The sequence below is a fragment of the Triplophysa dalaica genome, chromosome 9 (genome assembly GCF_015846415.1).
Source record: "Triplophysa dalaica isolate WHDGS20190420 chromosome 9, ASM1584641v1, whole genome shotgun sequence".
Lineage (NCBI taxonomy): Eukaryota > Metazoa > Chordata > Actinopteri > Cypriniformes > Nemacheilidae > Triplophysa > Triplophysa dalaica.
The window spans coordinates 18,548,108-18,575,481 of NC_079550.1; the positions used below are offsets into that span (position 1 = coordinate 18,548,108).

The 27,374-nt window shown below is 38.6% G+C and overlaps 1 protein-coding gene across 1 annotated transcript; it reads left to right on the top strand.

Moving 5' to 3' along the window:
- Positions 1-30: 30 nt before the first annotated feature.
- On the top strand, positions 31-27,276 carry col4a3 (collagen, type IV, alpha 3). Its single transcript, XM_056756461.1, has 52 exons — positions 31-274; positions 8,297-8,353; positions 10,626-10,715; positions 11,409-11,453; positions 11,552-11,596; positions 12,100-12,162; positions 12,381-12,434; positions 12,662-12,688; positions 12,918-12,992; positions 13,077-13,139; positions 13,257-13,292; positions 13,368-13,415; positions 13,553-13,627; positions 13,997-14,041; positions 14,157-14,219; positions 14,378-14,422; positions 14,576-14,629; positions 14,715-14,756; positions 14,868-14,949; positions 15,145-15,180; positions 15,272-15,436; positions 15,962-16,051; positions 16,262-16,357; positions 16,465-16,535; positions 16,669-16,857; positions 16,934-17,102; positions 17,258-17,350; positions 17,442-17,546; positions 17,641-17,735; positions 17,848-17,998; positions 18,077-18,190; positions 18,281-18,448; positions 18,535-18,624; positions 18,713-18,847; positions 18,948-19,046; positions 19,127-19,216; positions 19,329-19,468; positions 19,771-19,897; positions 20,017-20,097; positions 20,198-20,299; positions 20,371-20,418; positions 20,508-20,693; positions 20,773-20,903; positions 21,132-21,204; positions 21,309-21,380; positions 21,610-21,735; positions 21,812-21,910; positions 22,041-22,250; positions 22,437-22,614; positions 23,257-23,371; positions 23,540-23,712; positions 24,109-27,276. Exons 1-52 carry the CDS (start codon positions 155-157, stop codon positions 24,176-24,178), a joined length of 5,016 nt encoding a protein of 1,671 aa, XP_056612439.1. The 5' UTR covers positions 31-154; the 3' UTR covers positions 24,179-27,276.
- Positions 27,277-27,374: the final 98 nt, after the last annotated feature.

Here is a 27,374-nt window from a genome sequence, read left to right on the forward strand (position 1 = left end):
GCAAAAAATCTTTCTTCCTCGAGCATTTGATTCCTCTGGGTTACTGTACCCAAAGCGTCATGTTTGCATTGTTTTGCGCTTTATTCCTGAGATGGTAGCGGATTTGGAGAGTTTTAGTGCGGGATAAAGTTTGACTGATGTGACTGCGGGTTGAATGACTGTTAGAGTGCGCAGGTCCAATATCAATATGAAAATGGATTCTTGCTCAATATTGCGAACGACACTTGTTGGATTGTTGCTGCTTGGACTTCTTAGACCAGCAATGACTGATGGGGTGAGTATAATGAATACTCTGATGATAAAAGCAAAACACATTCTAATGGTTTCCATGAACCATCAGCTGCATGCCATGGAGACCTTACAATATTCCTTTGAGCACAGTGTTTCGCATTATAGCAATAGAATCCAACACTTTAACAGCAACCCAAATATAGACCGTTATAGTTTTCACCAGTACCCTTTTTGTCATAGCCATTAAATCAATTAGAATTTCTGTGACGTTGTCTATAATTTAAAGTATACTTTTAGCATAACACCAGAGTCATTCATAATTCAAAGTAGGGACTTGTACAATTTTCCTGACTATGACAGTAAGGATGAGGGGTAAGCAAACGATCTGATATGTTACAATATTAAGAACAACTCTTTAGTTTCGTATTTTGTTTAACGACCTCAATTTTTGGGGTCAAACAATTGTTCAACGTTTGATGCCAAAAATGTCCACTATTGTTTCCTTACATTTCTATGTATGTGAATTTAGAAATTGAATATATTACTTTATGAAGTACATTTTGAACAATCTTACCATTTGTTATCATTAATGTGTCGCTTTATGTATGAGTATTTCCCAACCTGAGGATAACGCTAAAGGTGCGAACCATTTTAATATTGTTCACATAGATTTCTACACTTTGTACATTATAATACATAAATGGCCAGGTTGTTTCTCTCTCTGGGGGATTTTTTATTTTTTTTAGGTGTGTGTGTGTGTGTGTATAGGCTATGTAGAAGAAGTGACTGTGTGGTCAGTATGATTCTTTGTGAACTGCTTATGTTATCACATGCAGACATCCATTTGCAGGTTCGGTCTTGTAGATGATGCCCCTTATCCAGACCAATCTCTCTCTCTCTCTCTCTCTCTCTCTCCCTCCCTCTCCCTCTCCCTCTCCCTCTCTCTCTCTCTCTCTCCCTCTCTCTCTCTCACGTTGTCGCTCTCTCTCTCACACACACTTGTCTCATGTAAATACCTGCTATATAAAAACTCTATATCAAAACTAAACATACATTACATCCTTTTTTAATTATTTTATATTCTATATTTATTTACTAAATTTAAGAGCTGTAAATCTCTCATATCCTTTGGGTTTGAGCGTTGCTTGAGGTTTAAACCACAACATTAACATATTATGTCAGCCACATAAAGGGTTTGTCAAAACATGATAAAGGCTCTTGTTTTCAAGCAACAGACAGCGGCCAATTGTGTGTACTTGATGTGAAGAAAGTCTGAGATGTTTTCTGTGCTGGGATGGAAATTTGGGAAATAAGATAGGAAAATGCCAGGAATGTTATGAAGGAAATAACCTGCACATCTACCCCGAGGGTGAAGATATCTGGAAGGAGTGAAAAAAGATCATAGGCGAAACACAATATACTCTCTTCTCATCTCCTCTCCTGTCGTTTCTTCTCCTCTGCTAAACTCTAATCCCATATCCCGCTCTGACCTGTGTGTTTTTTTTCACTGGATTCAGCTCATTGTCCAAGCTGCTTGTTGTTTCAGATTCCCTCTATTCAGACAAAGCCCGTAGGACCAATTGTCAGGCCTGGTGGATTTACCGAGGCAGTATGGACCCCGCCACGTTTATCTTTCTGCATGTTTGACCAATCTAAAGGCCAGAGCGAGCTCAGCCATTCCAAGCTTTAGGAAGTCAGAGTTGACAGTGGCTGCGTCCGAAATCGCATACTGTCACATTGAGTGCCTTTAGATTATTTCTAATAACAATCAAAAGAAACCAAGAAGATCCATTACTTAGCTTAACTTCCCTCTCCAATATTTTAAATTTAGACTCCGATACCAAGCTCAACCGCTAGATGTCAATGCAGTTTGTTTAAATGCGTCAAAACTACAGGACCCACTCAACACATTGTTTATTTAATTCAATGAACATACAAGAATTCAACTGTTTATTTAATATAATTATTATACAGTATAAAAGTTATAGAAATTAATATTAACATAAATTAAATTACATACAAATGCTTACAGTATATTATAAGACACTAGCCAGGTTAGGCTGAACAAAAGCATGTCCGCACCCATTGTCAACAAAACACAGACATCAGTTTCACTCACTGCATGTCCGGCATCTTCTGGCGCTGGGACGGCTCCATATATCAGTTTCAAACGATTGCCAAATCCAGCGTTTAATCCACAATTTAGATTACATTCATCACCCAAATGCAGTGAAGAAACAAACACCTGAACTTCGCGATCGTATGCTGTCTCTCACAAGTGAAAGTGACGTCTGCGCATGCTCCTTCTCCTGTTCTCCTTGCTGCTGTGTGGCCGTGCCACGTGCTTTTCCGGGAGAATTGTCCAATAAGGGACTAAGAAGTTGTTACAAAACAGTTTTATATGTTCAAAAAAAAAAAAGAAACCTGAAAAATCGCTGGGGGAGTGTATCGAGCACAAAAGACTACGTAATACGCTGTTGACCATGTTAAGCATGAGAAGACAGCACGTTTAACATTGTAATGAAGTCAGAATGCCTGAAACACCGTTGCTGGGCCGCTTTAACATTGACCTCTGAATTCGTGGGCCAATATAAGATCAAAATGTCACAACTTGACTTCTCAATACGGCAATTTAATGATTTTGATGGAGGAATCACTCCCGCCGCTTTTTTATTCGCAGCACCGTCCGATCGAATTTTGCATTTTCAAAGTCTCGTGTGACAGCATCATAACTCAGCTCCTGTGGCATCATGGGATAGAATAGTGTCTAATGCACACTCACAAATCTGCTGTATGGGAGTCTACGTGTATTTTTATACAATATGTGCATTACTGTATAAAGTATTGCGTAACTTCTGACCTTACAAACCTTTATGATCTGAAGATGAAGATTCACCCAAATAAAAGTTCCCCCAATAACATTTATTTTATTATCTACATGTCTCGTGACATTCCCAACCTGTCTGACTCGAGACTGAGGCGTTTCCTAAAATTAATTTTTTGTGTGTTCCACATTCAGGTTTTAAATTACATGAGGGTGGATACATGTATTGTTGACTTGTGGTTGCTATTTTTTAGAAGTGTAGAAAAATACAAATAAGCGAGTCCGTTATCCTGAACTTTTCAACTGTAGGTGTGTTTGTGTGCGTGTGTGTGTCTGTGTTTATTACTGCAGAAGTTTGAGCATCTATCACAATTATTGTCACATTTTGCACACAATGATTCACTTTGAGGGGGGGGGGGCACGGTTCTCCCCGTGCCTCGGGGGTTTCCTCCGGGTACTCCGGTTTCCTCCCCTGGTCCAAAGACATGCATGGTAGGTTGATTGGCATCTCTGGAAAAATTGTCCGTAGGGTGTGAGTGCGTGAGTGAATGAGTGAGTGTGTGTGCCCTGCGATGGGTTGGCACTCCATCCAGGGTGTATCCTGCCTTGATGCCCGATGACTCCTGAGATAGGCGCAGGCTCCCCGTGACCCGAGGTAGTTCGGATAAGCGGTAGAAAATGGAATGGAATGGATTCACTTTGATTTACTAGCAGCTTGTTTAAAAAGGTGGTTTCTTTTTTTAAGTTATAGGTGCTTTTTATTGGCATAGGACAGTAGAGAGCTGACAGGAAAGCGGTGGGCAGAAATAGGGGAGCAGAAACTCCACTTGAGACGGGAATCTAACTCAGATCGCCATAAGCACACAAGGCACTTCTTATAAATCAGATGTTTCTTGTGTGAAAACAGGTGGAAAGGCATAGATTGTATTAAAAAGTGGTCGAATGAAGTGGTGGCGGGGTAGACCCTCTTAGACTAGTGAATAACCACGTAGAAACCATCCAGAACTCCTTAGCCACCACATCCTAGAAACCCATTAAACATGCTCAAAACACTGTACCAAATACCAATGAAGTAATTGTACCTCTGTCTGCCTACTGTACGTTCAGACCGCCGCCCTCGAGAGCGTCAAAAGTCACTCCGGTCGCCGTGTCAACAACGCTGTAGAAAGAGTCTTTGGGCTCTGATGCTCTGACGTAGATCAAAATCTTATCTTGCATTTGAAGGGGCCGCAAAGCAAACAAGCTTGTTGATCTTGTGCAGACTGAACACAAGAAATTGATCGGGGGAAATATTTTATTGTAGTTACACGTTTGATAACGAAATAATATTCTGCAGCAGTAGCACTGTTGTGTATGCTCTGGCGCGAAAGTAAGCATGAAATTCCCGCTTATTTACAGAAAATGTATAACGTTAATGCACATCTTCATCAACTCACCAGGAACACAAACAATCTCATCTTTGTCCCCACATTTTTTATTATTTTTTATGTCCCTGTACTCAAACATGATGTGTCCTATATGATTGGGAAACCTGCCATAAAAATAATCAACCTCTCCTCCATTTTGCTTGGGAACAAATGTGGTCGGAACCACAGTTTACAGGGCTTCGTTCGCTTGAATCCTCTCGAGCGGTAGACTTCTACGTTCCGATTGGTTGCCGCCGAACCGCGTCATAGCTCATTACCATAAAGTTAACCTGATTTCAACTCTCCTTGACGGAGATATTAATTTGTTTCCGTTCTGTGTACTTGTTTTTGTATGACTTTCAGTCACCGGCACATCGGGCCTCCATGGTCATGAGTTTTACTGACACCCTGACCGTGAAGTTTATGTTGAAGTGAGGAGACATTTGACAGTTTTTCACAAGTAGATAAACATTAGCTTGATTATTTCAGACAGGTGTCGAAGAATAGGTGTCTATACCTGCATATTTGTGATTGTATGTGTGTGTCAGTCAGAGCCTGTTCCCGTGGGCTGAAAGACTGGGAGGCGCTTAGGAATGTTTTCTATTCATTGCCGCACTGCTCTTCATTTGGGCTCGGTTCAACTATTTTAAAATCAACAGGAGCGCTTTACCACGCTCAAATTACACTTTTTTTCTGTCTTCATATTCAATCCATTCTTTCATTCCTCACATTTGCATCACATACAGTCATTTTTACGGAACTTTTAGCTTGTGCTGGTTTTGAATAGGGATGCACGACAAATTATCGTCAATATCGGTATCGGCGATACTGTAAATGTAAATTTTTCATTATAGCCGATAAATTATTAATAATTTTCTCAGGTTGAACCACTTCAGCTGCATGCTGCTCACAGTTAAAATCTAGTTCAGGACTGTCTTTCTGTCATGATCATTAACTTACTGCTAGTAGCAAAACATTGTTCATGTAGTATGTAGATATTTATGAATGTGTAAATAATTCTATAAATAATAGGTGCAAAAGCAATTTGTTTAATGCCGACTGCTGTCTGAATGCTTTCTGAGACTTGAGACTTGTTAGACTTGTGGCTATTGAGAACAAATTTCTGGGTTGCTCTGGGAGAACATCTTTAATTTGTTCATTAAATGAACATTATACCAGAAATGTTAAATAGTAAGAAGATTCTTGAATTTGTGTAAAGTAGGCTTGGTACATTATGTTCAGGGGAAGAAAGATATAACTGTAATATGTAGGTGTACTGTACTGTATATCGGCCAATATACCGGTTGTCGGCTTCCAATGTTCAAGAATTAACGGTTATCTTTATCGGCCAAAATGTACATATCGGTGCATCACTTGACCTAGAAAATGATTTTGGAATGATTGATGAATCGATGTTTAAAACAAGATATGTTTTGCTTCCATCTGTGTTTACCTGTCAGAACGTGACTTCACCTTAGCTTACCTGTATAGAGGCTGTGTGCATCTGTGAGTGCACAAATAAACTCATTCGGCAGGCCTCTTTGAAGCGCGGGGAAGCCCTCAGCATGTGCCCACCAGGACTTGAGGCCTTTCTAAATAATCTTCAGATCTCACAGTAGCTGGATATTGTGTTACATGTGTCGGTGAGGGCCTGTGTGTGTATTAGTCTGTATCGTCACGATACATCTTATCTACCACATCAGCAGAGTTTACAAACAGGAACTTGATGTTGAACTTATCAATTTATTTATATGAACTTTGGTACATTTAGAGGTACATTAAAGGAACAGTTAACCCAAAAATGAAAATTCTGTTATCATTTACGAACCCTTTGAGTTGTTGCAAATCTGTATAAAAGATATTCAGAAGAATGCTTGCAACCAAACAGCACTAGGCCACCATTGACTACCGTAGTAGGAAAAATTGCTTTATAAATTTCTTTGTTCTGTTGAACACAATAGAAGATATTTTGAAGAATGTAAATAAGCAAACAGTTCTACGGCACTTTTGACTGCAATTATATTTATTCCTATTGTGGCAGTCAAGGGTGGCCAAGAACTGCATTGGATATATGTTTGTGCTTCCCGGGAATTAAACCCACAAGTCTTGCACTGCTATTTTTAAAATATATATCTGTCTCACAAAACATACTGTGGAATTAAAGTACCATTGTAAATTAATGGTATCGGTTCAGATACTAATGATGATAAATACATATCACATCGGTTTTCAAAAACAAATTTCTTCGCATTATTCTGTGTTGCCACTCAGCGTTTTTACAAAACGCCACTGTCAACAGCCAACAACATTTTTTAAGCGCACCCTCAACATTCTCTGTTCCTGCAGGCAAGTGCAAGTCTTTATCTGACTCTGGTCTATTATCTTGGTATCTCCATTTTGGCATCTGGTTTAGAAGCTGATTCCACAACACTGACTACAGATCCATCACAACTGATAAGATAAACATGCACATGCGCAACCCATACTCACCAAAGTTCATATACCGGCCTTTACACGCATCATCACTCACAAAAAACATATAGATCACATGTATAAATGAAATAAAATGGATTCTGAATTGATAAACATTCATGAACTGCTCTGTTAAATCCCCACAATGCTGTTTATCTATTTTCTCCCTCCATGCACGTGAGCGCATTGACGTCTGCGTATGTTGGCATGTGTATATCTCTTTTTTTGTTATTGTCACATGCACGGTGAAACCCAAACAACTGGTGTACAAACCATCTATCACAGTCCATCTGTAGTGTCTGTATGTTGTACAGACTCTCCCATTCTTTAGAACTGCTACCTCTTCCATCACACACACACAATGGCAGTCACAAGGGTTGTTCCAATGACAACAGCCTCAACAATCTGATATCATCAGGAGACTTGCTTTGTCATAGTGGCGAACCCTCAGGGCCCTCTAGTCCCTCTGTGATGGCCTAAACTATGGTAAAAAATATATTTAAAAACTTTAAAATATTATTTTCAATAAGAGTCAGACGATTTTCCCTGTCAGCATATTTGACTTCCTGGATCGATGCAGATTCTATCCACTTGAGATTTAAAAGTCTCACGAGAGTAATTCTAGGTCACGGAGAAGTCTCATGCTATCTGCGCAGCCTGCGTATACTGCAAGAAGTCGAACACATGCGCACTGCGCAAAGGGCCAATGTCACGGTATGCAACTGATGGCTCCAATACACTACAAGACTTTTAAAATCTGAACGACTTTTTAAAACGAAACATCATACACTTGCAGACTTTTTGAAAGTTTAAGATAGAATCACACTAACTGATCAAATCTGTAGACTGGCGCAGACTTTCTGCAACAAGTCCAGACTGAAAATCTGGGCAAAATCTGAACAAATGTCTTGTATTGTATTTTAGCCTTGAGTTCAAGGGTACATGATTGTACAGGTTCATTCTGAGTCCTGCGCCTCTAATGTTCATCATTTTGATTTGAAAATGGTTTTGATTGTGGGTGGGGTTTATTTTTGCTCCCTTTCAGGATGAAATACATACAGTGATATGGTATCAATCTTAAAATTCAATCATACATTTTTGAATGATGATAATCTAAATAAAATAACTAACAATTTAAATCTTAGTCACTCAGACGTGACATTATTTCCACCATGACCAACAGCTTAATATAGTTATACTTGTTTACAAAGTAGTCAACAGGGTCAGATTATGTATTGTGTTTGCATTGGCTAGCCCTTATCATTTTCCTTCAGAAAATGTACAAACCAAGTCAAAGTCATACTGTGTTCATGTTTGTTTACATATATTTGTTTCACTCGGGTATCTTGTGTTTTTCTCACAGGGCTGTTCTTGCAGCGGGAAATCCCGGTGTGACTGTCATGGAATTAAAGGCGATGCGGTAAGAATATCAGAATAAAGAAACCTCTTAACACCGACTCACACAGATCATACATAATATATGTACACATAAAATATATGTGCACATGTTGGTGCAGCAGTCACTACACTTTTAGATTTTTTTTGCTGGGGCTAGACACTCTAACACTGTACTCATACGCTGTCAGATTTTTTTATCGTATCTTTTTTGTAGCTGGAGTGATAGCTACCCTAAGGTTTTATGTAATTACAGGTGTACAGAACATACTACAATGTTGTACCTTTTTGGATAAATTATTGTAACTTAAAGACCTATTGTGTACAAGTTAAATAGGGAAGAAAATGTAATTGTACCATTGGAGATACACAGCAGGTCCCTATAGGGTAAAATAATTTACCCAAAAAGGAACAACATTATAGTATGTTCTGTATATCTGTAAAAGAACAACAAACCTCAGGGTACCACTCCAGTGGAAAAAAGATACCATTTATAACTTGTTTCTGACAGTGGGACATGGGAGAGTGTCTAGTAGACTCAGAAGATGTCTCGATGAGCTATACGTTATAAACTATATGTAAGTACTGCCCCCTTCTGGTAGCACTATAGAAACAATGCTTTTCAGTCATCTCTGAACTCAAGCATATTCTATTATATCCGAAATTATCTACATTACCTGGGCTGTGGTTTCTACAGCGTATGACGTTATCCATACTGTAACCATGCCTTTTTATCTGTTCACCAAAGATGCTTTAAAGGAGTAGTTCACCTTCAATATGAACATTCTTTCATCATTTTCACACCCTCTTTTCATTTCAAACCTTTATGACTTTCTTTCTTCTACAGAACACAAAGGAGATAGTTTGAAAAATGTTGGTAACAGAACAGCCCCCCATTTCCATCTATTGTAACCAATGCAAGTGAATGGGGGGGTTGTGAACAATAATTTTTCAAAATATCTTCTTTTGTGTTCTGCGAAAAAAAGAAAGTCAAACAGGTCTGAAATGACAAGGGGGTGAGTAAATGATGACAGGGTTTTCATTTTGAAGCTAAACTAGTCTACTCCTTTAAAGGGATGAACAGAATGACACGCTTGAACACAAAGAAAGATATTTGGAAGAATGTTAGCAGCTGATAGTTCTGTGGCACCCTTGACTGCCATAGTAGGAAAGATTATTGTGTATTTTTTGTTCTGTTGAACACAAAGGAATATATTTTGAGGAATTTAGGAAAGCAAACAGTTCTGGGGCATCTATCATCATTAAACAATTTTCTTCTATGGTAGTCAGTGGTGCCCCAGAACTGTCAGTTGCTAACATTCTTAGTATTCGACAGAAAAAAGACATTTCTACAGATCTGGAACAACTAGAGAAACATGACAAAGTTGATATTGCCTCGAGTTATTTGAAAGATGCTTAACAACATCAAAAGTCATCAAACATTCAAGTTTTCTGAGATAAAATATTCAACAAACGCAAATTAACTTTTTAACACAAATGAGAATAAATACCTTGACACTTGAAAAATGTGAGTTCTTGAAAATAAATGGTTGGATGTGGGTGTTATGACAATATAAGGTGCTTGGCTACAACATACTGTATTAATCAAAATGGTTTTATGGTTGTGGGTGGTCTCCTCGATATTTCTACTTGACACAACAGATATGGATGAATTGGCCACCCAGGTGTCCATATCAGATAATCTGCAACACTATTGATGCCCAAAAGTACAGACATTTATCAAGAATAGTCACGCATCTGCTCCTCTGTATATCACCGTGTGTGTCTGGAAGTCTGTGTTCCAGTTCTCTCTATACATGTATGTTTGGCATACCTGTCATTGTATGTTCAATGCAACAAAAGCCAAGGGATTTTTAAAAAAGGATCTGATGCATGCAAAGGTATTTCGATGAATCGCTGACTTTCCCCAAAAAGAAGACCAGCTCTTTTTGATCTCTTTGTAATTGAAAATAACCTTAAAAATGTGCATCGTATCTTAAAATTACATCCAGCTACACAAGTTTACAAAGTTTGGTTTGTTGAGGTCATTCGGTTCTAGAATGTTTTTCATTGTGAAACTCTTTTTAATGTTTGTTTAACCCTTTTTAATGGTACGTTTCTATCCTTTTGTTTACATGCTAGTTCTCATTGTATTGAACATTCCACGTTTTATGAAACTGGATTGTTCAGTTTCCTATTGCCGAATTCATTGTTCCTGTATCTTTTATTGTGCTATTGGTTTTCTGAATGACACCTGCAGAATAAGACCATGCCTCCTCTATCTGTTCCTCTCTCAGGGTGCATCTGGTTTTCCTGGGTTGGAAGGTGTACAAGGAGTTATAGGGCATCGAGGAAAAGAAGGCCCTCCTGGAATCCCTGGTCCAATAGTGTGTCATTTACGGTTTTGTTAATACCTCATAACAATATCAAAATATATGACATCAATATACACATGCTTCCGTTTCTAATAACATCTTAGAATGTACGCTGAGTGTATCTTTTTATATGTTAATATAAAAAATAGCATTTCAGAATTTTTATTAGGTTGTTCCTTGAATGCGTTTAAGTAAACAGATCAGTTTTGTTTGTGGACAAATGACAACATTTCTTTCAAATTACAAATGAAAATAATGTTTTATTATTTATTTGCAGACAACTGAAACAAATCTGTAAAAAAAAAACATTATCAACAATGTTAACTATGTTTGCAGAAAGTTAACAGGTTCATATTCATGTTTAAACAACATAATGCAAGTGTATTTTATAATCAGTTCAGATATATAAATAATTATATGGAATAAGGCAGATTTTTTTCACAGCTTTCATTCATCTTTGCATTCTTTAATAATGCTTATGGGTGACTGTGCAGGGACTCCGGCAGTTTGTTTCAGTTAAAATACACTTAAAATTGCCCATATACATATAGAAATGGTGAATAAAGGCAAAACAAAAGCTTGTAATTTCTTCTGTAGCCATATATACTATCCATTATCTGGGTGAATTTTCATGTCATCATAGTGATTTTTATGTATCATGGATGGCGTGGTCTAATACTAATAATGTATACATTTTTATCACAGGGAAATATGGGATTTCCAGGCCCACCCGGAATAAAAGGTTCTAGGGTACGCCGTTTGTATCTGTATACTAATATATAATCTCTGGGACCTTTGCATAATTGAAAAGTAAATAATTTTGTGCTCTTTTTTATTCTCATCATTAGGGAATTCCAGGGGATGCAGGATACGTTGGCTCACCAGGCCTTCCTGTACGTTTTCAGAATATTTTTTACTTGATATACCACCAGAATTTTTTTACCTCGCCCATACTATTTTGAAACATTTTTGATTATTATTAGTAGCTTACATGCTTACATAATGTAATGTCACGCTCGTCAGAAAATTGTTTACGTCGCCCACACTATTTTGAAACATTATTGTTTACTTTATGAAAGCATGTAAGCTATTAACAATAATGTCATCCCCGTTTGTTCGGGGAGGGGGCCTCAAGTACCCTCATACTACATTTCAGATAGATCAGGTACGTCTGTCTGGTAAAGATCTGAAAAAACATCCTCTGTGTAAGAACATCTGATTAAAAGGCAGTTTTACATACATTCATAATCACAAACATCTAACAGACATCTTCTAGATGACAACATCTCAGAGACATCTTGCAGATGTAAATGCAGACATCAAATAAATGTAGACGAGATTTGTGCCATCAGGGTCGGCCTGTAACTCAATTGAAGTTTACGGTTTTTTTTTTCAGGGGCTCCCTGGGAAAGAGGGGCCAAGGGGGCCTCCGGGTCTCCCAGGATGCAATGGCACAAAGGTAGACAAAGAACTCCATTGTTTGATAATAACCATTGTGAACAAATTGTGATATATCAACACTATAAATAGTATTATTTTTACGTGCTGGACTTTAAATGACATTCTAGTCAAGTCACTTTCATCTTGGTTTAATTCAGTAATGCACTAACACTCTGTGTCCTGCTTACCTTCAGATTTTTAACATGAACCATTTTGTATCCATAACTTTTTTGTCAGGGTGAGTCTGGTTCCCCAGGCATGGCTGGGTTGAAGGGGTGTCCTGGTCAACAGGTGAGTAAATAAATATGTATCGAATGAAATAATAAAGTATGAACACAAGAACCGGAAACAGCAGTGTTTCTATAATCAGCTTTATTTTGCCTTGAACTTAAACAGATTAATGAGATAAAAAATATAGGTTTTAAACTGCTCCAAATAATGTAATTTTAATGTATCTGTGTTTTCTAATAACATATGTGTGTATTTTAAATCAAACTAGTGTAAAATGTTTGTTTCAGGGAAAACCTGGCATCCAAGGACCTAAGGTGTGTTTTTATTTGTTTTTAAGGTTCATGAATCCATAAAAAAGCATGAAGTTTACAAATGTACAGCATATACATAATTATAGCATTTATTATTCGTTCAACAATGAAAATGTTACTGTGGTCACACTCATGTCATTCAAAATCTGTATATGATTCTGTTTTAATATTTCCTTTAATGAAATAGCCCTATGACCAAGCCAATGTAACCAAATATTCTTATCTTTATTAGGGAGATACGTTATATTTCCCAGCCTCTCAGCAAGTGAAGGGACTTTGTGGGTCTCCAGGCAAAGAAGGAGGGAAAGTAAGATGATTCATTATAAGATTCACATTAAGAAGAAACACATGGACGAACAGTGTTTTGAGTTGTCTGGTTGTGGATCTGCAGGGTAAGCCTGGGACACTGGGATTACTGGGACCAGTTGGACCAGAAGGCCCTATAGGTTCACCAGTAAGTTATTCAATTTTGATCTTTATTATTGAGAAAAATGACGACGTGATTAAATCCTTTTTGTATTATTTTTAAGATGTATTTATCTAACTTTACCACATTTAAAAATATCTATAGGGAATACAGGGGATTGCAGGGTTGCAGGGAGAGAAGGTGAGTCCTGATAACATAGATTCCTAACATGACTGGTATGGGTATACAATACATATGTGTGTGTATTATTTTTAGGGTATTGAGGGACGAAGCATTGGAAAACCTGGGCCCAGAGGTCAGAAGGTCAGTATTGGCAACCAGAATCTATACGTATGAACTTTAACTCTTTAATTTATTTTTGTGCATCACCTAATGTGAACATTCAGAGCATACTAGATTGTGTTATCTCTTTAGGCTTTAGTTATGTACCTCTTTTGCAGGGGGACAGGGGTCTGCCTGGCATACCAGGAGACAAAGGTGTCAAGTTATTTGCATCGGGATCAAAGGAGCCTAAGGTAACCAACAGCTATATAATATATATATGTATGTGTATGTAAGCTGCACTCAGTTACATTAAGCCTCCATTACTATCCCTCTAATTAAAACTCTCTGTGTTTTCTTTTTTTTTTCATGAACAGCTGCTTTAAAACAAAGCAACATTATAAAAAGTGATATATAAGTAACTTGACTTGTAAACAGCTTTCCTGTAGTTCAGTGGTAAGAGCATTGCGCTAAAAATGCAAGGTTGTTGGTGCGATCCCAGGGGATTGCAGATACCTAAATATAAATGTTAAGGATAATGCAATATAACTCGCTTTGGATAAAAGCGTCTGCCAAATGCGTAAATGTAAAAATGTTTTTTACAGTCACATTTTTGTTTTCAGGGTGACCAGGGTGATCCTGGAGACCCTGGCTGCCTTGGACAATGTGTAAGGAAACAAATACACTCATATACAGAAATGTTATGTTTGTTTGTTTGTTTTTGTAATCGTGAAGACCTTTAAATGAATTTTTATTGACAAATCCTATTCGCTGTGCTCACAGGGTCCTCCTGGCCCTCCTGGTCCTGAGGGGGAGAAAGGGGAAACAGGGGATCCCGGCTGCCTGGTTAATAACATTATACACATTTTATAATTAAAAAAGACACAACTAACATAAGACAAATGATCATAAACTCTGGCTTTTATATTCAGAGACTTTTTCTTTCTTATGGCCTCAATCCAATGAGTTCATCCTAATTTATTATACTGGTTTTCGATTTTCAGGGTAAAAATGGTTTGGATGGACTAGAGGGCAAGGTCGGCCGACCGGTAAGAACTTAACCCATGACAGCTAGTTGCCGGACAAATCCATGCAGGTCACCAAACTGTGTTTAACCAGCCAATCCAGACATTCAATCTAACAAATCAAGAAACGATTGAATGGATCAGGAGGTTTAAGACATATGTGATGTGTTTTTACAGGGTGTGCGTGGAGATCCTGGAAATCAAGGAGATATTGGGATAGCTGGGGAAACGGTATCTTTACTGTTTCTGTCTGGATTCTCCTTTTAACTCATTTCAATCCTTCCTAAGTTCATCTGTTTGTATTTGTTTACATCAGGGTTTGAAGGGTGACATCGGTCCCACTGGTCTCCCTGGAGAGGTACTTACCCTATACATCTAGTTCAAGTATTATTATACAGTTTTTTTATTTTATTTAATGAAATGTAGATATTATTTTGGTTTTAGAAGTGATGTACATGTCTATTTTCAGTTTATTGTAGTAAATGGGAATGTTAAAGGTCCAAAAGGTTTTCTCGGGCCAACAGGACGTCATGGCCTCAGAGGAAGTGAAGGTTAGTAACTAAATTACTCAATTCATTGATGTTGTGTGGCTTAAAAACTACCAACGAAAGTAATATAAAGACAAACGAAGTCCAACAAACTAGCAAGTAGCAAATCATACATATTAACCATGATCTAACTCAAGCCTGTTGAAAGATCAAAGAAACATCAACTAATAAGATTCCTTTAAAATTGTCTTCTGTAAGGTTTCCTTGGCTTTCCAGGAAATCCAGGACCACCAGGTAAATGACATATCTATGTCGCTCTGTTTCTCAACCACACATCTGTACACACAACCACACATTTAACATCTTTGTTACATAAATACGTCAGGGACTGCTAAACCTGGACCTCAAGGACATCCAGGTCCTCCAGGGTTAAGGGGTGTAAAGGGGGAACAAGGAGAACCCGCACCTTACGTCAGTGGACCTAAAGGATATGATGGACCACCAGGAGAACGGGGACCCCTCGGTGACCCTGGACTTCCGGGAACCAAAAGTAAGTAATCTTTATTTACTTTCAATAGGAAGATTAACAATATTTGTAGAACAATATAGTTCAAGTTTTAAATTCTAATACTTTCACACATTGGGCCTCATTCATGAAACATTCGTAAATATATGCGTAAATTCTGAGTAATTTGCGCGTAAAACAGACATTCCTGAAAACGTTCCTCCAGATTCACAAATAATTCGTAAATGTCTGATTTGGTTGTAAAATGTGTGTATGCTAATGAATTCCAATCACTCGTTAACAGGGTGCGTGAATTAAAGCTATGCACGTTATGTATCCAGGAATGCCGTAATCCTCTGGAGTTTATGTATATTAAATTATTAAACTAATAGGTAACATGCTTACCAATGCCTCTTCTCCGCTGTTATTTGATGGCATTGCCTATTTTCTAAAGGATCTTAATTAAGTTAAAAAAATATGTTAGCGTAAGATTTAAAGAAAGCTCAGAAATAAAGTATCTAGGACATCAACCCTGGTATGTTATTCTAAGTGTCTGTTTCCCTTCCTCAGATGTCATTGCCAATTTGGGACAAGGAGGGCTTCAGGGTGAGAAAGGCCTTAAAGGCCCTGAGGGTTTCCATGGAGATCCTGGAGAACCAGGTGGGATTCATCAACCATATTTATTTTGGCAGTGAATTGAATGTAGGAATGTTTCAGGTTTTATTGTTGTGCTCAAGCTTACACCTGTGACATGCAGTCAGATTTGACCTTGCACACACAAACTAAAAACATTTTGTTAAATAATTGTCTATTTTGCATTTACCTGACTAGATAAATGTGAATAGAGTTTGTTCTTCATTTGTTTCTAAGGTAAGAGAGGAGATCTGTGCATGGTGTGTGCCATCAGTGATGCTGACCCTGGACCTCCTGGACCACGTGGAGATTCTGGTCAACCTGGACACCCTGGTGAAGTCATCTCTACATGTTACAGCTCATTGAGCTTTTACAGATTGGTTAGATTTGGCAACAACAACAGCTAGGAGAACAATTAATAAATTACTGTCTTTTTGCAGGTGTTGTTGGGAATCAAGGTTTTAAAGGATCTCAGGGCGATCAAGGCCCTGAGGGTCAATCTGGTCCTCAAGTGAGTTTACCAGCACACCTATGCTTTAAAGATTGTTTTACTGTACCTGCTGATCTACAATTGCTTCTCACGCATGTTGCTTCAACAAGGAACTGTTGAACATGTCTGTAACAAGCAACACAATCTTTACAAGGGTTCATTAGGTCCTCAAGGCTTACCAGGGCCCCCAGGATCCAATGGAGACATGGGGTCAGTAATTGAGACTGGGGAGAAGGGCCAGAAAGGAAACTCTGGTGCAGCAGGACCATCTGGGATACATGGAAGAGATGGCACACCTGGAAACCCTGGCTATAAAGGCCCACCAGGAGCCAAAGGAAACCTGGTTCGTTTTTGGATAGATTTTACCAATTTTGAACTCCAGGAACCGCTTTGAAATGTTTTGACCATGGTGTTCTCAGGGGCCTCCAGGACCGAAAGGAAACCGTGGAGACCCAGGACTTGATGGTGGACCTGGTATCGCAGGTCCAACAGGCATCCAGGGACCTGTGGCTGTGGGCCAACCTGGCCCATCTGGAGAAAAAGGAAGTTTGGGAGTCGTGGGCCAACCGGGAAATCCAGGAGAACGAGGTATGCATGAATATATGAAAGGATGTAAGCATTTGAGTCTAGGTTAACAAAAGACATTGGCATTTCTAATAGAAATGCTGACTAACAGCGGTGAAGGACCACTGGTGGTGTGGAAGTGAAAGAACAAACTCACATATTACAGTTACATCACACAGGTGAGAAAGGATCTCCAGGATTGGTACAGTCAACACCTGGAGACCCGGGAATGCCTGGACGCCGTGGTACACCTGGTCTACTAGGATCTCAAGGTAAAGCAGACAAGAGACTCGATGGATGAACAACTGCACAGAGAATCAGATGAAGATAAGATGAAGGTGTTCCTCTCTGTGTTTGTTAAAGGTAATACTGGTGACAACGGATTTCAAGGATTCCCTGGACTAGCCGGGCTAAAAGGAGTGAAAGGGCTGTCATTACCGGGAGCTTGTGGACCTACTGGCCCAAAAGGTACAGTAGGTCGTGGGTTTGTATTGTTGGATTTGGATGGGTTTCGTCAAATGGGTCCTTCTCTTCTCAGATCTCAATTTCTTTCATTTTGTAGGTGATAAGGGTATGAAAGGGAGTTCAGGTCCACCTTGTTTAGGATACACAGGCCGACCTGGCCCACCAGGACTCCCAGGGCTGCCAGGCACAAAGGTAAGAGCGGTGATATGGAGGGAAAATATACCATTGGAAGGAGCTTGTCAGCTGGCTGTGCATCTTCATTGATAAAGAACATATTGACAATCAACTTCAATTGTATCTATAGGGTGATACAGCATTCGGCAGTCCAGGGCCCATGGGTCGGCAGGGGCTGCCAGGAGAAGAAGGGACCCTTGGGGATCCAGGATACTGTGGCAGTCCTGGACCACGTGGATGTCCAGGTCAAAATGGAAGGGATGGGCCACCAGGAGAACATGGTTGGTGGATTTCATGCACTTTAATACAAACAATTAGAAATGCTGACATGCACCAACATGTTTTCATACTTTTGACAGGTGCCCAGGGGTTTGATGGCTTGCCTGGAGTGGAAGGTCTTCCAGGATGCTGTACTGCGGGGTACAAAGGTGATGAAGGCCCCTTAGGACTGTTAGGAGAAGATGGACACACAGGTTAGAAATCTCACATTTGTTAGAAAAGCAAAAGCACACAAGTTATACAAAATATCATACTCCTTGAGACGAATTGTAACATGTCTTCAGGGCTGAAGGGTCCTAAGGGGCCACAGGGTGAAACTGGACAACCTGGGCAAGGTTTACCTGGTCCGACAGGTGAGGTTGGGATACCTGGGAGAAATGGAGAGACAGGTTTTATTGGTAGCCAGGGACAGAAAGGTTTCAAAGGTCGAGATGGCTTACCAGGTGTCCCAGGTACTCAACTTGCGTGAATACTCAAGAATAGCATACTTGTTAAACATAGAATTTGAGTTCACTTTTGTTCTAATTGTTTGTTTCAGGTCAACGGGGACTTCAGGGGAGTCCTGGAAGCTCTGGGCCATGCGGACCAGATGGAAATCCTGGACTTCCTGGACCCCCTGGATCTAAAGGTTTAAAGAAACATTGTGCAAAATAAAGAGAATTGTTTATGTGTATTGTTTGATGAAATTCATAATGAGAGTGATGATATCTTATAAGGTTTAATTGGAAGTAATGGAGTGCCAGGTAATATAGGAAAACATGGAACACCAGGAGACCGTGGTGCTGTTGGTCCAAAAGGAGAGCCGACAAGCATGGTGTCTCCAGGGGATCCTGGTGACTCTGGCTTACCAGGTGACTTTTCAGCCTCTGGGTTACACCGTGCACTTTTAAACATTTTGGTGGTGGCTCCTCAAGCCTTCTTAGACATTAATATTAAAATACTATTTTTTAGGTACTCTTGGTCTCCCTGGTTCTAAAGGCGACTTGGGAATCGCAGGCAACTATGGAGCAAGTGGAAAGAATGGACTTCAGGGTGATCCTGGTCCACCAGGTACAGATGCCTTTCTTCATACATATTGCTTAAAAAGCATGCTATACACATTAGAACACAAGTGTACATCTCATTCTTAGGTCCTCCTGGTGACCCTGGCAGAAAGGGGCTTCCTGGAAATCTGGGTATTGATGGCAGCTGTGGGAATCCAGGGATTACTGGGTTTCCGGGTAGGTTCATGAGCACACCAATTAATAAAGCTCTTGAATTTAACTCATTTATAACAATAGTGATGCTTTAATATAATGTTACATATTTAAATATAGTGATTTATTCTTACAGGCTTGAAAGGTAGCAAGGGTTCGCCAGGTGGTCGTGGGGAGGCTGGGACTCCTGGTTGTCCTGGATCTGATGGACCAAAGGGGATCAAAGGTGAACCCAGCCAGCCTGGGTTCGGGCTTCCAGGAGAACCTGGTGAGCAGGTATTGATTCCAGTAATTCGGGGGAATTTAATTTGCCAGTAACAAAACTTGAAATCTCATCATAACCCAGATCGAGGCTACATTTACAGATACATTTTATTGGACATATATGTTTTTTATTTCATTAGAATTGTAAGTTACTTCAAGTATTAAAAGAAATATGCATTTTTTACTCAATTATATGTGCTGGGCAGCTGGGTAGACTATAGTAGGCTATGTTTTAAAATTAATGTTATTTTTCAAAGCAAATTAACACATATATTTCAAGTGCTAACCACTTTCGTTCTTTCTGATTCTGTCAGGGTGAGCCGGGTGGTCCAGGGAATAAAGGTGGAAAGGGTGACAAGGGTATATTTGGGAATACTGGTCTCCGAGGTTTACCGGGGCGTCCTGGGGAAAAAGGCGAAAGTGGAGTTTCAGGAGATTCAGGTATTCATGAAATTATTTGTCATACTAATCCTAATGTATGCACAATTTTTCCTTAATTTGGGTAAATCTTTATGTACAATTTCATCCTCTAACTGTTTGTTTCTGTTTCTCATTATGAGGACCTCCTGGACCTCCTGGTGATAATGGTTTAGATGGTCTTCCGGGTGCACCTGGATATCGAGGGCCTTCTGGTTCACCAGGTATGACCTGATTCTTTAACAACTTTAGATCATCTTAAGATGAAGAACTAACCTTAAAGGCTTGAATGCATGTATGTGTCTTTGTTATTTGTTTCTAAAGGTGTTCCTGGTCCGTGTGGGGATCCTGGAGCTCCAGGACCCCGTGGAGATCAAGGAAGGGATGGTATTCCTGGGCCAGTTGGAACAAAAGGAGATAGAGGCCGTAAGACGTATGCATGCACATGCATATACACACATACAGGAATACTTAATTAATTCTCATTTTCGTTTCAGCCACTGTCAATGGGAATCCTGGGCCACCTGGTTACATGGGTGAGAAAGGTAAGTCACTAAAGCTGACCAGTTCTAAGTGTTGATCTTTATCACTTTACTATGTCTGTATGATACGTGTTGTGTATATACCATTTTAGGTAATAAAGGGGATCCCGGACCTCAAGGATTATGTGGGTCACCAGGACCCTGTGGGCCGGTTGGAGATCTTGGTCCCCCTGGTCTGCCTGGAGATCCGGGGCACCGTGGATGTAAAGGTTTAGCTGGAATCTGCATTCCTGGTCCAAAAGGGGATAGAGGACCAATGGGACCACCTGGTCGATACGGTAGTTAGTCGTCTTTAAGTGTCTTGAATTTTAACAACTTCACGCCCTGTTAATGCTGTGTGTGTAAATGCAAATGCAGGTTTCAAGGGAACACGTGGGCCCCCCGGTCCACCTGGTCCAGGAATGAAGGGAGATAAAGGGGTCTTTGGGCCACTGGGCCACAGAGGACTGCCTGGGTGCATTGGTGAGCGGGGGTTTCTTGGAACACCAGTAAGTGGACATTAAAGACAAATGTGCACGCTAGTTAACCAGAGCAGATCTCTAACAATTCTGACATCATCAAGTGTATTTTTAGAGAAACTTGTAGATTATAACATGGAAACTTAAATGCCATATCTTTACAGTAGGCTCAAGAAAAAATGAGAACCAAAATTGAAGTTTACTAGATTTGTTGTCGGATTACATTTTTAAGACCTGAGGTTAATTATTTTTGTCCAGGGTAGAGATGGACGTCCTGGCTATAGGGGTGTGAAAGGAGAAATGGGGCCTTTGGGTTGCATGGGGCCACATGGTAAGACATTCTACTTAGATGTAGTTCTTATGAAATTGTAAAAATGTGTGATTTGTAGTTAAATGTATATGGTGTTTAAAATGTGTTTTGATCTCGGATTGCAGGTCAACAAGGAAATTGTGGACCAACTGGCCCTCCTGGGTCAAAAGGTTGTAGAGGATCTCCTGGATCTAAAGGTGATATTTCATTACTGGTGATGCTTTATCAAACTTCCATCCTGACTAAATGGTGTTTGATAATCTGAGTAGTTCGATAGTCATGTTATTTGCATGTGAAGCCAAAAGATTTTTGGTGATTCGTTTTTGTCATGGCAATAGTTTACACAACAACAAAGTTTCTTGCAACATTTGACATGTTGTGAATGTTGTGAAAAACATGAATTAATAAACTTTTATACTGTATTAGGTCCTAAAGGTTGTGATGTGGTGCCTGAGGTCATCCGAATTCCAGGAGACCCTGGTTTATCTGGCCTAGTCGGTGAGAAAGGAACACAAGGAATAGTTGGACCTCAAGGATTACATGGTCCTCCGGGTAAACCAAAAATACACAAATCACACCCCAAAACTTCTCTTGAGCAGTTATATTAATCTTACATAATTCATTTTAGGAACACAAGGGAGTAGGGGAGACACAGGCCTGGTTGGTTTTCCTGGACGGCCTGGAAACCCTGGCCCGAGGGGAGACTTTGGTCCACCAGGACAGGAAGGCAAGTGAAAAAGCTATTATCTCCTAGATAATCTCCTATTTTATCCTCATTCTCTGCATAAAATCAATTTGATCACTTTTCAGGGAGGAAAACCGCATACTATACAAAAATTGTCTTGTCCTATACATAGGTGCTCCTGGGTTGTCTGGCGAAGTGGGACGCAAAGGTGCGGTTGGTCCCCAGGGACCAATGGCAAACGTCATAAACGATGGGTTTCTTTTTACCAAACATAGTCAGAAAATTAATGTACCACCCTGCCCCAATGGATCGAGACACCTGTATGATGGATATTCTCTTCTCTTCATCCACGGCAATAACCGTGGACACGGGCAAGATTTAGGCATGAAACGCAGCCAAACATACACACAAACACTGACAGGATGACACACATATGATCATATGAAGAATGTAAGATGAAAAATTGTACAGTATGTGATCACAGTATAAACACAAATATACACATTAATTAAAAGCACAAAGACACACATTTCAAGCAGGGCAATAATCCGTGTGTGTGTGTGTGTAGGAACGCTAGGAAGCTGTATGCAGAGGTTTTCAACAATGCCTTTCGTGGTGTGTAATCCTGACAACACCTGCCGCTATGCCTCTCGAAATGATTATTCATATTGGCTGTCTACAGACAAACCGATATCCAGCGACGAACCGTTTATCTCTGGTGACATACTGGAAGAGTACATAAGCAGGTAAACACATTTTGCCAGGTTTTGTTTAAGCCCCGTTGAGGAATTCTTCTTTGTGTTAGTTCACTTTAAAGGGACAGTTCACCCAAAAATAAAGATTCTGTCATCATTTATTCACCTTCGAGTTGTTCCAAATCTGTATACATTTCTTTGTTCTGATGAACACAGAGAAAGATAATTGGAAGAATGCTTGAAACCAAAGAGTTCTGTTTGCGAAAGTGAACTGTTTGATATCCTACATTCCTTCTTTTGTGTGCATCAGAACAAGCAATATGTGCACATTTTGAATAACTTGAGGATGAGTAAATTATGACAGAATTCTCATTTTTGCCTGAACTGTTTCTTTAACGGGATAGTGAATCCAAAAATGTCATTTACATTTACTGTATGCCATAATGCCAAACCTGTATGAGTTTCTTTTTTCTGCAGAACACAAAAAACAAGATATTTTCAAGAATGCTGGTAACCAAAAAACAGTCTCATTGACTTCCATTGTATGGTCACAAAACTAATTTATTTTGTGTTACACAGAAGAAAGAAATTAACACAAGGGTTAATAAATGATACATTTTTATTTTGGGGTGAACTGTTCCTTCAGGAGTTGAATCAAGAATTACAAATGAACTTAGTTACTCTCTCTCTCAGATGTGCAGTATGTGAAGCACCAGCTAATGTTATAGCAGTTCACAGCCAGACCACTGAAATCCCACAATGCCCTGAGGGATGGCTGTCTCTGTGGATAGGTTACTCCTTTGTAATGGTAAGAGTCAGACATTTTTTGTAAACTATGACATTAACAACATTGAATTATTATGATGAAAACTGGACAGTTATTGGAATAACTTCATCATTGAAAAGGAAAAGAATGTATGGATTTCACGAAAAATTGGGGTATTATATCTCTGAGCTCGGGGGATCTGTTTTATAGGAAACAGGCGCAGGTGCAGAAGGTTCCGGGCAGTCGCTGGTCTCTCCAGGTTCGTGTCTGGAAGAGTTTCGGAGGATTCCCTTTATCGAGTGTCATGGTCGTGGCACCTGTAACTTCTACCCGGATTCTTACAGCTACTGGCTGGCGTCGCTTGACCCCGACAATATGTTCAGGTGATGTAACTGAACCAAAAATAAAATATTTTGGTGACCAGAATGAAAATTCTGTCAACATTTACATACCCTCTTGTCATTTCAAACCTGCAGTGCTTTCTTTCTTCTGCAGAACACAATACAAGAAATTTTGAACTTTGTTGGTAACAGAAAAACCGTTGGTCCCCATAGACTTCTGATGTCTGGACACAAAACCTATTCAAGTCAATGGAGACAAACTGTTTTCTGTTTTCAACATTCTTTAAAATATCTTCTTTTGTGTTCTGATGAAGAAAGAAAGTCATAAATGACACAAGGGTGAGAAAATGGTGATATAATTAATTTTTTGTCTCTTTAAATAAGATGTGTATGAACTGCCCTCATTTGTAAATGTGTTTTTTAATTGTCACTCTTCAGTGTACCGGTCCGTCAGACAACGCCACAACCAAACATCATCAGCCGTTGTCGGGTCTGTCTGAAGCTGTAACCCTGAGGTCAGAGGACATGACCTTTAGAAGCAAACTATTTTGTCTCTGGCCAATGACATAAACCATCAACTAGGACAGTATTTTCATGATGTATGTAAAGTCACTTGGGTTTTGTAAAGCAGAACTATTTATTATAAAGACAGTATAGATTTAGAGGACCAGTTCAGTGTTGATAGAGAAAGACATTTGAAGATTTCTTCAGTGGCTCCTCCCTTGTCTCTCAAGCACTTAAAGATGTGGCGTTTATTCAAAAGTTTGCCGAGGTTCATTTAAGTTCATCCAGTTTTGCCATTGAGACTACATACTAAACTATTTTGAAGAGGTTTTGTACTCTGCGGTGTGAATGATCTTTCATTTGGTTATAAATAACCACAGTGTGATTTGTGTAGACTGTAGGAATAGCAATAGATTGCAGAATCTACGTCTACAGAAACACTCCGATGAAAATAATGAATAATGAATTCAGCATTCAAACATTGACCAGTGAATAGTTTAGCACTTTGATTTTAGGTTGCTCATATTGAGTAAACACTGTATATTTAATTCAATAGTTTCAAATTCATTTAGAAATTTAGAAAAGCTACGGTGAAATAGTTGACCAAACTGCTATAAATATTTTGTTAATATTCTTCATCGATCATGAAAAACGAACACACTATCTGTAATGTCTTCTTGATTAACAATCTATAAATATAGATGTTCCATAGTGTTACTAATTTTAAAAACAAACAGTAACAAATTACTTGTCGGATTCTCAATATCCTGTCATTGATTATTGAAATAATAATCCTGAACTGAAATTCAATAGATTCCCGCTGAAGACTCATTGAAAGACTACTATTAGAAAAGATCAATGTGAGCACAGCCTGATTATTTAGGGTATACATTTAGCAACATTGTTTTCTACCTGTTTAAGTGTAGAAATATCCAAATGTTGTATTTCCTACATGTAATGCTTATAGTGTAGATCTACATGTAGCTGTAGAGATATTTTTGAGAATACGTTACTGGTGCAAGCTCATTCGGAGTTAAAGGGACAGTTCACTTTAAAATTAAAATTCCGTCCTCATCAACTCCCCCTCAATTAGTTCAAAATCTGTATAAATTTCTTTGTTCTGCTGGACACAAAGAAAGATATTTGAAAGAATGTCCGAAACCAAACAGATTTCATCCTCCATTTGCTCACAAAGATGGGAAAATAAATACAAAGGGAGTCATGGTGTTGAGATCTGTTTGGTTACATTTTTCCAAATATCTTCCTTTGTCTTATACAGATTTGGAACAACTTGAGGGTGCGTAAATGATGACAGAATTGTCATTTGGGTGAACTGTCCCTTTTTATAGAAAACTTTTTTGAAAAGCATGTTTGACTAAAGAAAATGGGCCTACAGTATGTGTGTTCTATAGTATATTTATGTTTTCAGGAAACACTAGTCGTATTTCAATCAGGAACTTTACCTTTTTTTAAAAGGCTGATAATGGTGATATTAGCCATTTCATTTCAATTTCTCTTTTATGCTTCTTGTGACATAATATACAACAACCATTAGGAGTGAATATCTATTTGACAAAAACTGCCGTCTATCTGCTGTGTTAAACATCTTTGATGATCTCGGGTGTAGGTACATTTCATGTTTCTATGACTGTAGTCAACATTAAGAAGCAGGATTGATAGGAAGTAAAAATGTAATACAATGTTTCTTACAAGTGACACTTAAACACAAAACATGGCACTGACATTTATAACTTCATCTTTATGACTTAAGTGTGTATATTGGGGAACCTGTGCCATTTGTATTTAAAATACTGTAGTGTTTTTTTTAAATAAAGTCAAATTTGTTTGTAGTTTAATGTAAATATGGAATTTTCTGTAGAAGAACATATTTAATGCTGTATCATTAAGTCTCTGTAGCTACTTAGTTTTTTGTTTTTGTTGTGTAGTGCAATTGCACTAATTCAATACATATTTTGGATAAGATATGTACTGTGTGTAACCTATACTTAAGATGAAAATATGTTTTTTCAGCCTATGATAAGAAATTACATCAGGGACATTTCAAGTCAAACGTTTTATGTAATTCTAAAACCCTTGTAACACGTTCAAGATTTGTTTTTCAAATTTATTATACTTTATTTAAAGGGATACTTCACACAAAGAAGAACATTCTGTCATCATTTACTCACCTTCGAGTTGATCCAAATCTGTATAAATTATGGCCCCCCATTTACTACCATAGTGGGAAAAATACAATGGTAGTCAAAAGTTCCCCAGAACTGTTTGCTGTCCTAAATTCATCAAAACGTCTTATTTTGTTTAAAAAAGAAACTCCTACTATGAAGGTCAATGGGGGACAAAATCTGTTTGATTATAAGCATTTTTCCAATTATCAAATTTGACACAGATATGGAACAACTGGATGGTGAGTAAATGATGACCAATTTTTATGGTGAAGCATCCCTTTAATATTATCTGAAAATACTGACCACAAGATGTCAGAATAGAGTCTTTTCAAAAGACCCAGTTCTGAAGTTTCTTAAAAATTATTTTTTTGTAAAGAATTGTAGAGTCAACATTGTCAAAAAGACATTACTTTAAATTGAAACTGACATTTAAAGTGGCACAAAATCAAATCTGTTAATGCTCAGAGATATTTTAACTCCCTCTTTTAACCACAGTGTCAAAAGTAAGTACTTGCTAGAAATATGTTATAGAATTTAAACACTTTTTTTATGTATATAAGGAACAATTTTTGTATATATTGTAATGACCTAGTGTGAGAATTTGGGTTTTGCCTGTGTCCCACATATTATGTGAAATGTATTGCAATGATTATATATACAAATTATGTCTAATCTTACTTGAGTTTAAGTGCTGACCAAGCTAACAGAATGTTCAGAACATCGTGCTGCCTTTTGGTAATAATATTAATGTACTTCTTAGAAAATCTTAGAATAAGGAACTAGCTCACGTGAATAATATCAATATAGGTCTGGTATGTTTCCATGACATAGCTTTCAATTTCATATTTACTTCCTCATTTATGATTATAAGAATTGGACATAAATTCAATAAACTTTGATCTCAGATTGAACTGCACTTCTGTGTCTGTGATTCTTGGTTCCCAGATCTGAAACTCTAAGTGTTCCATCGACTAGACTCTTCAACCTTCTACCTTGACAAAAAGTAATATTCTT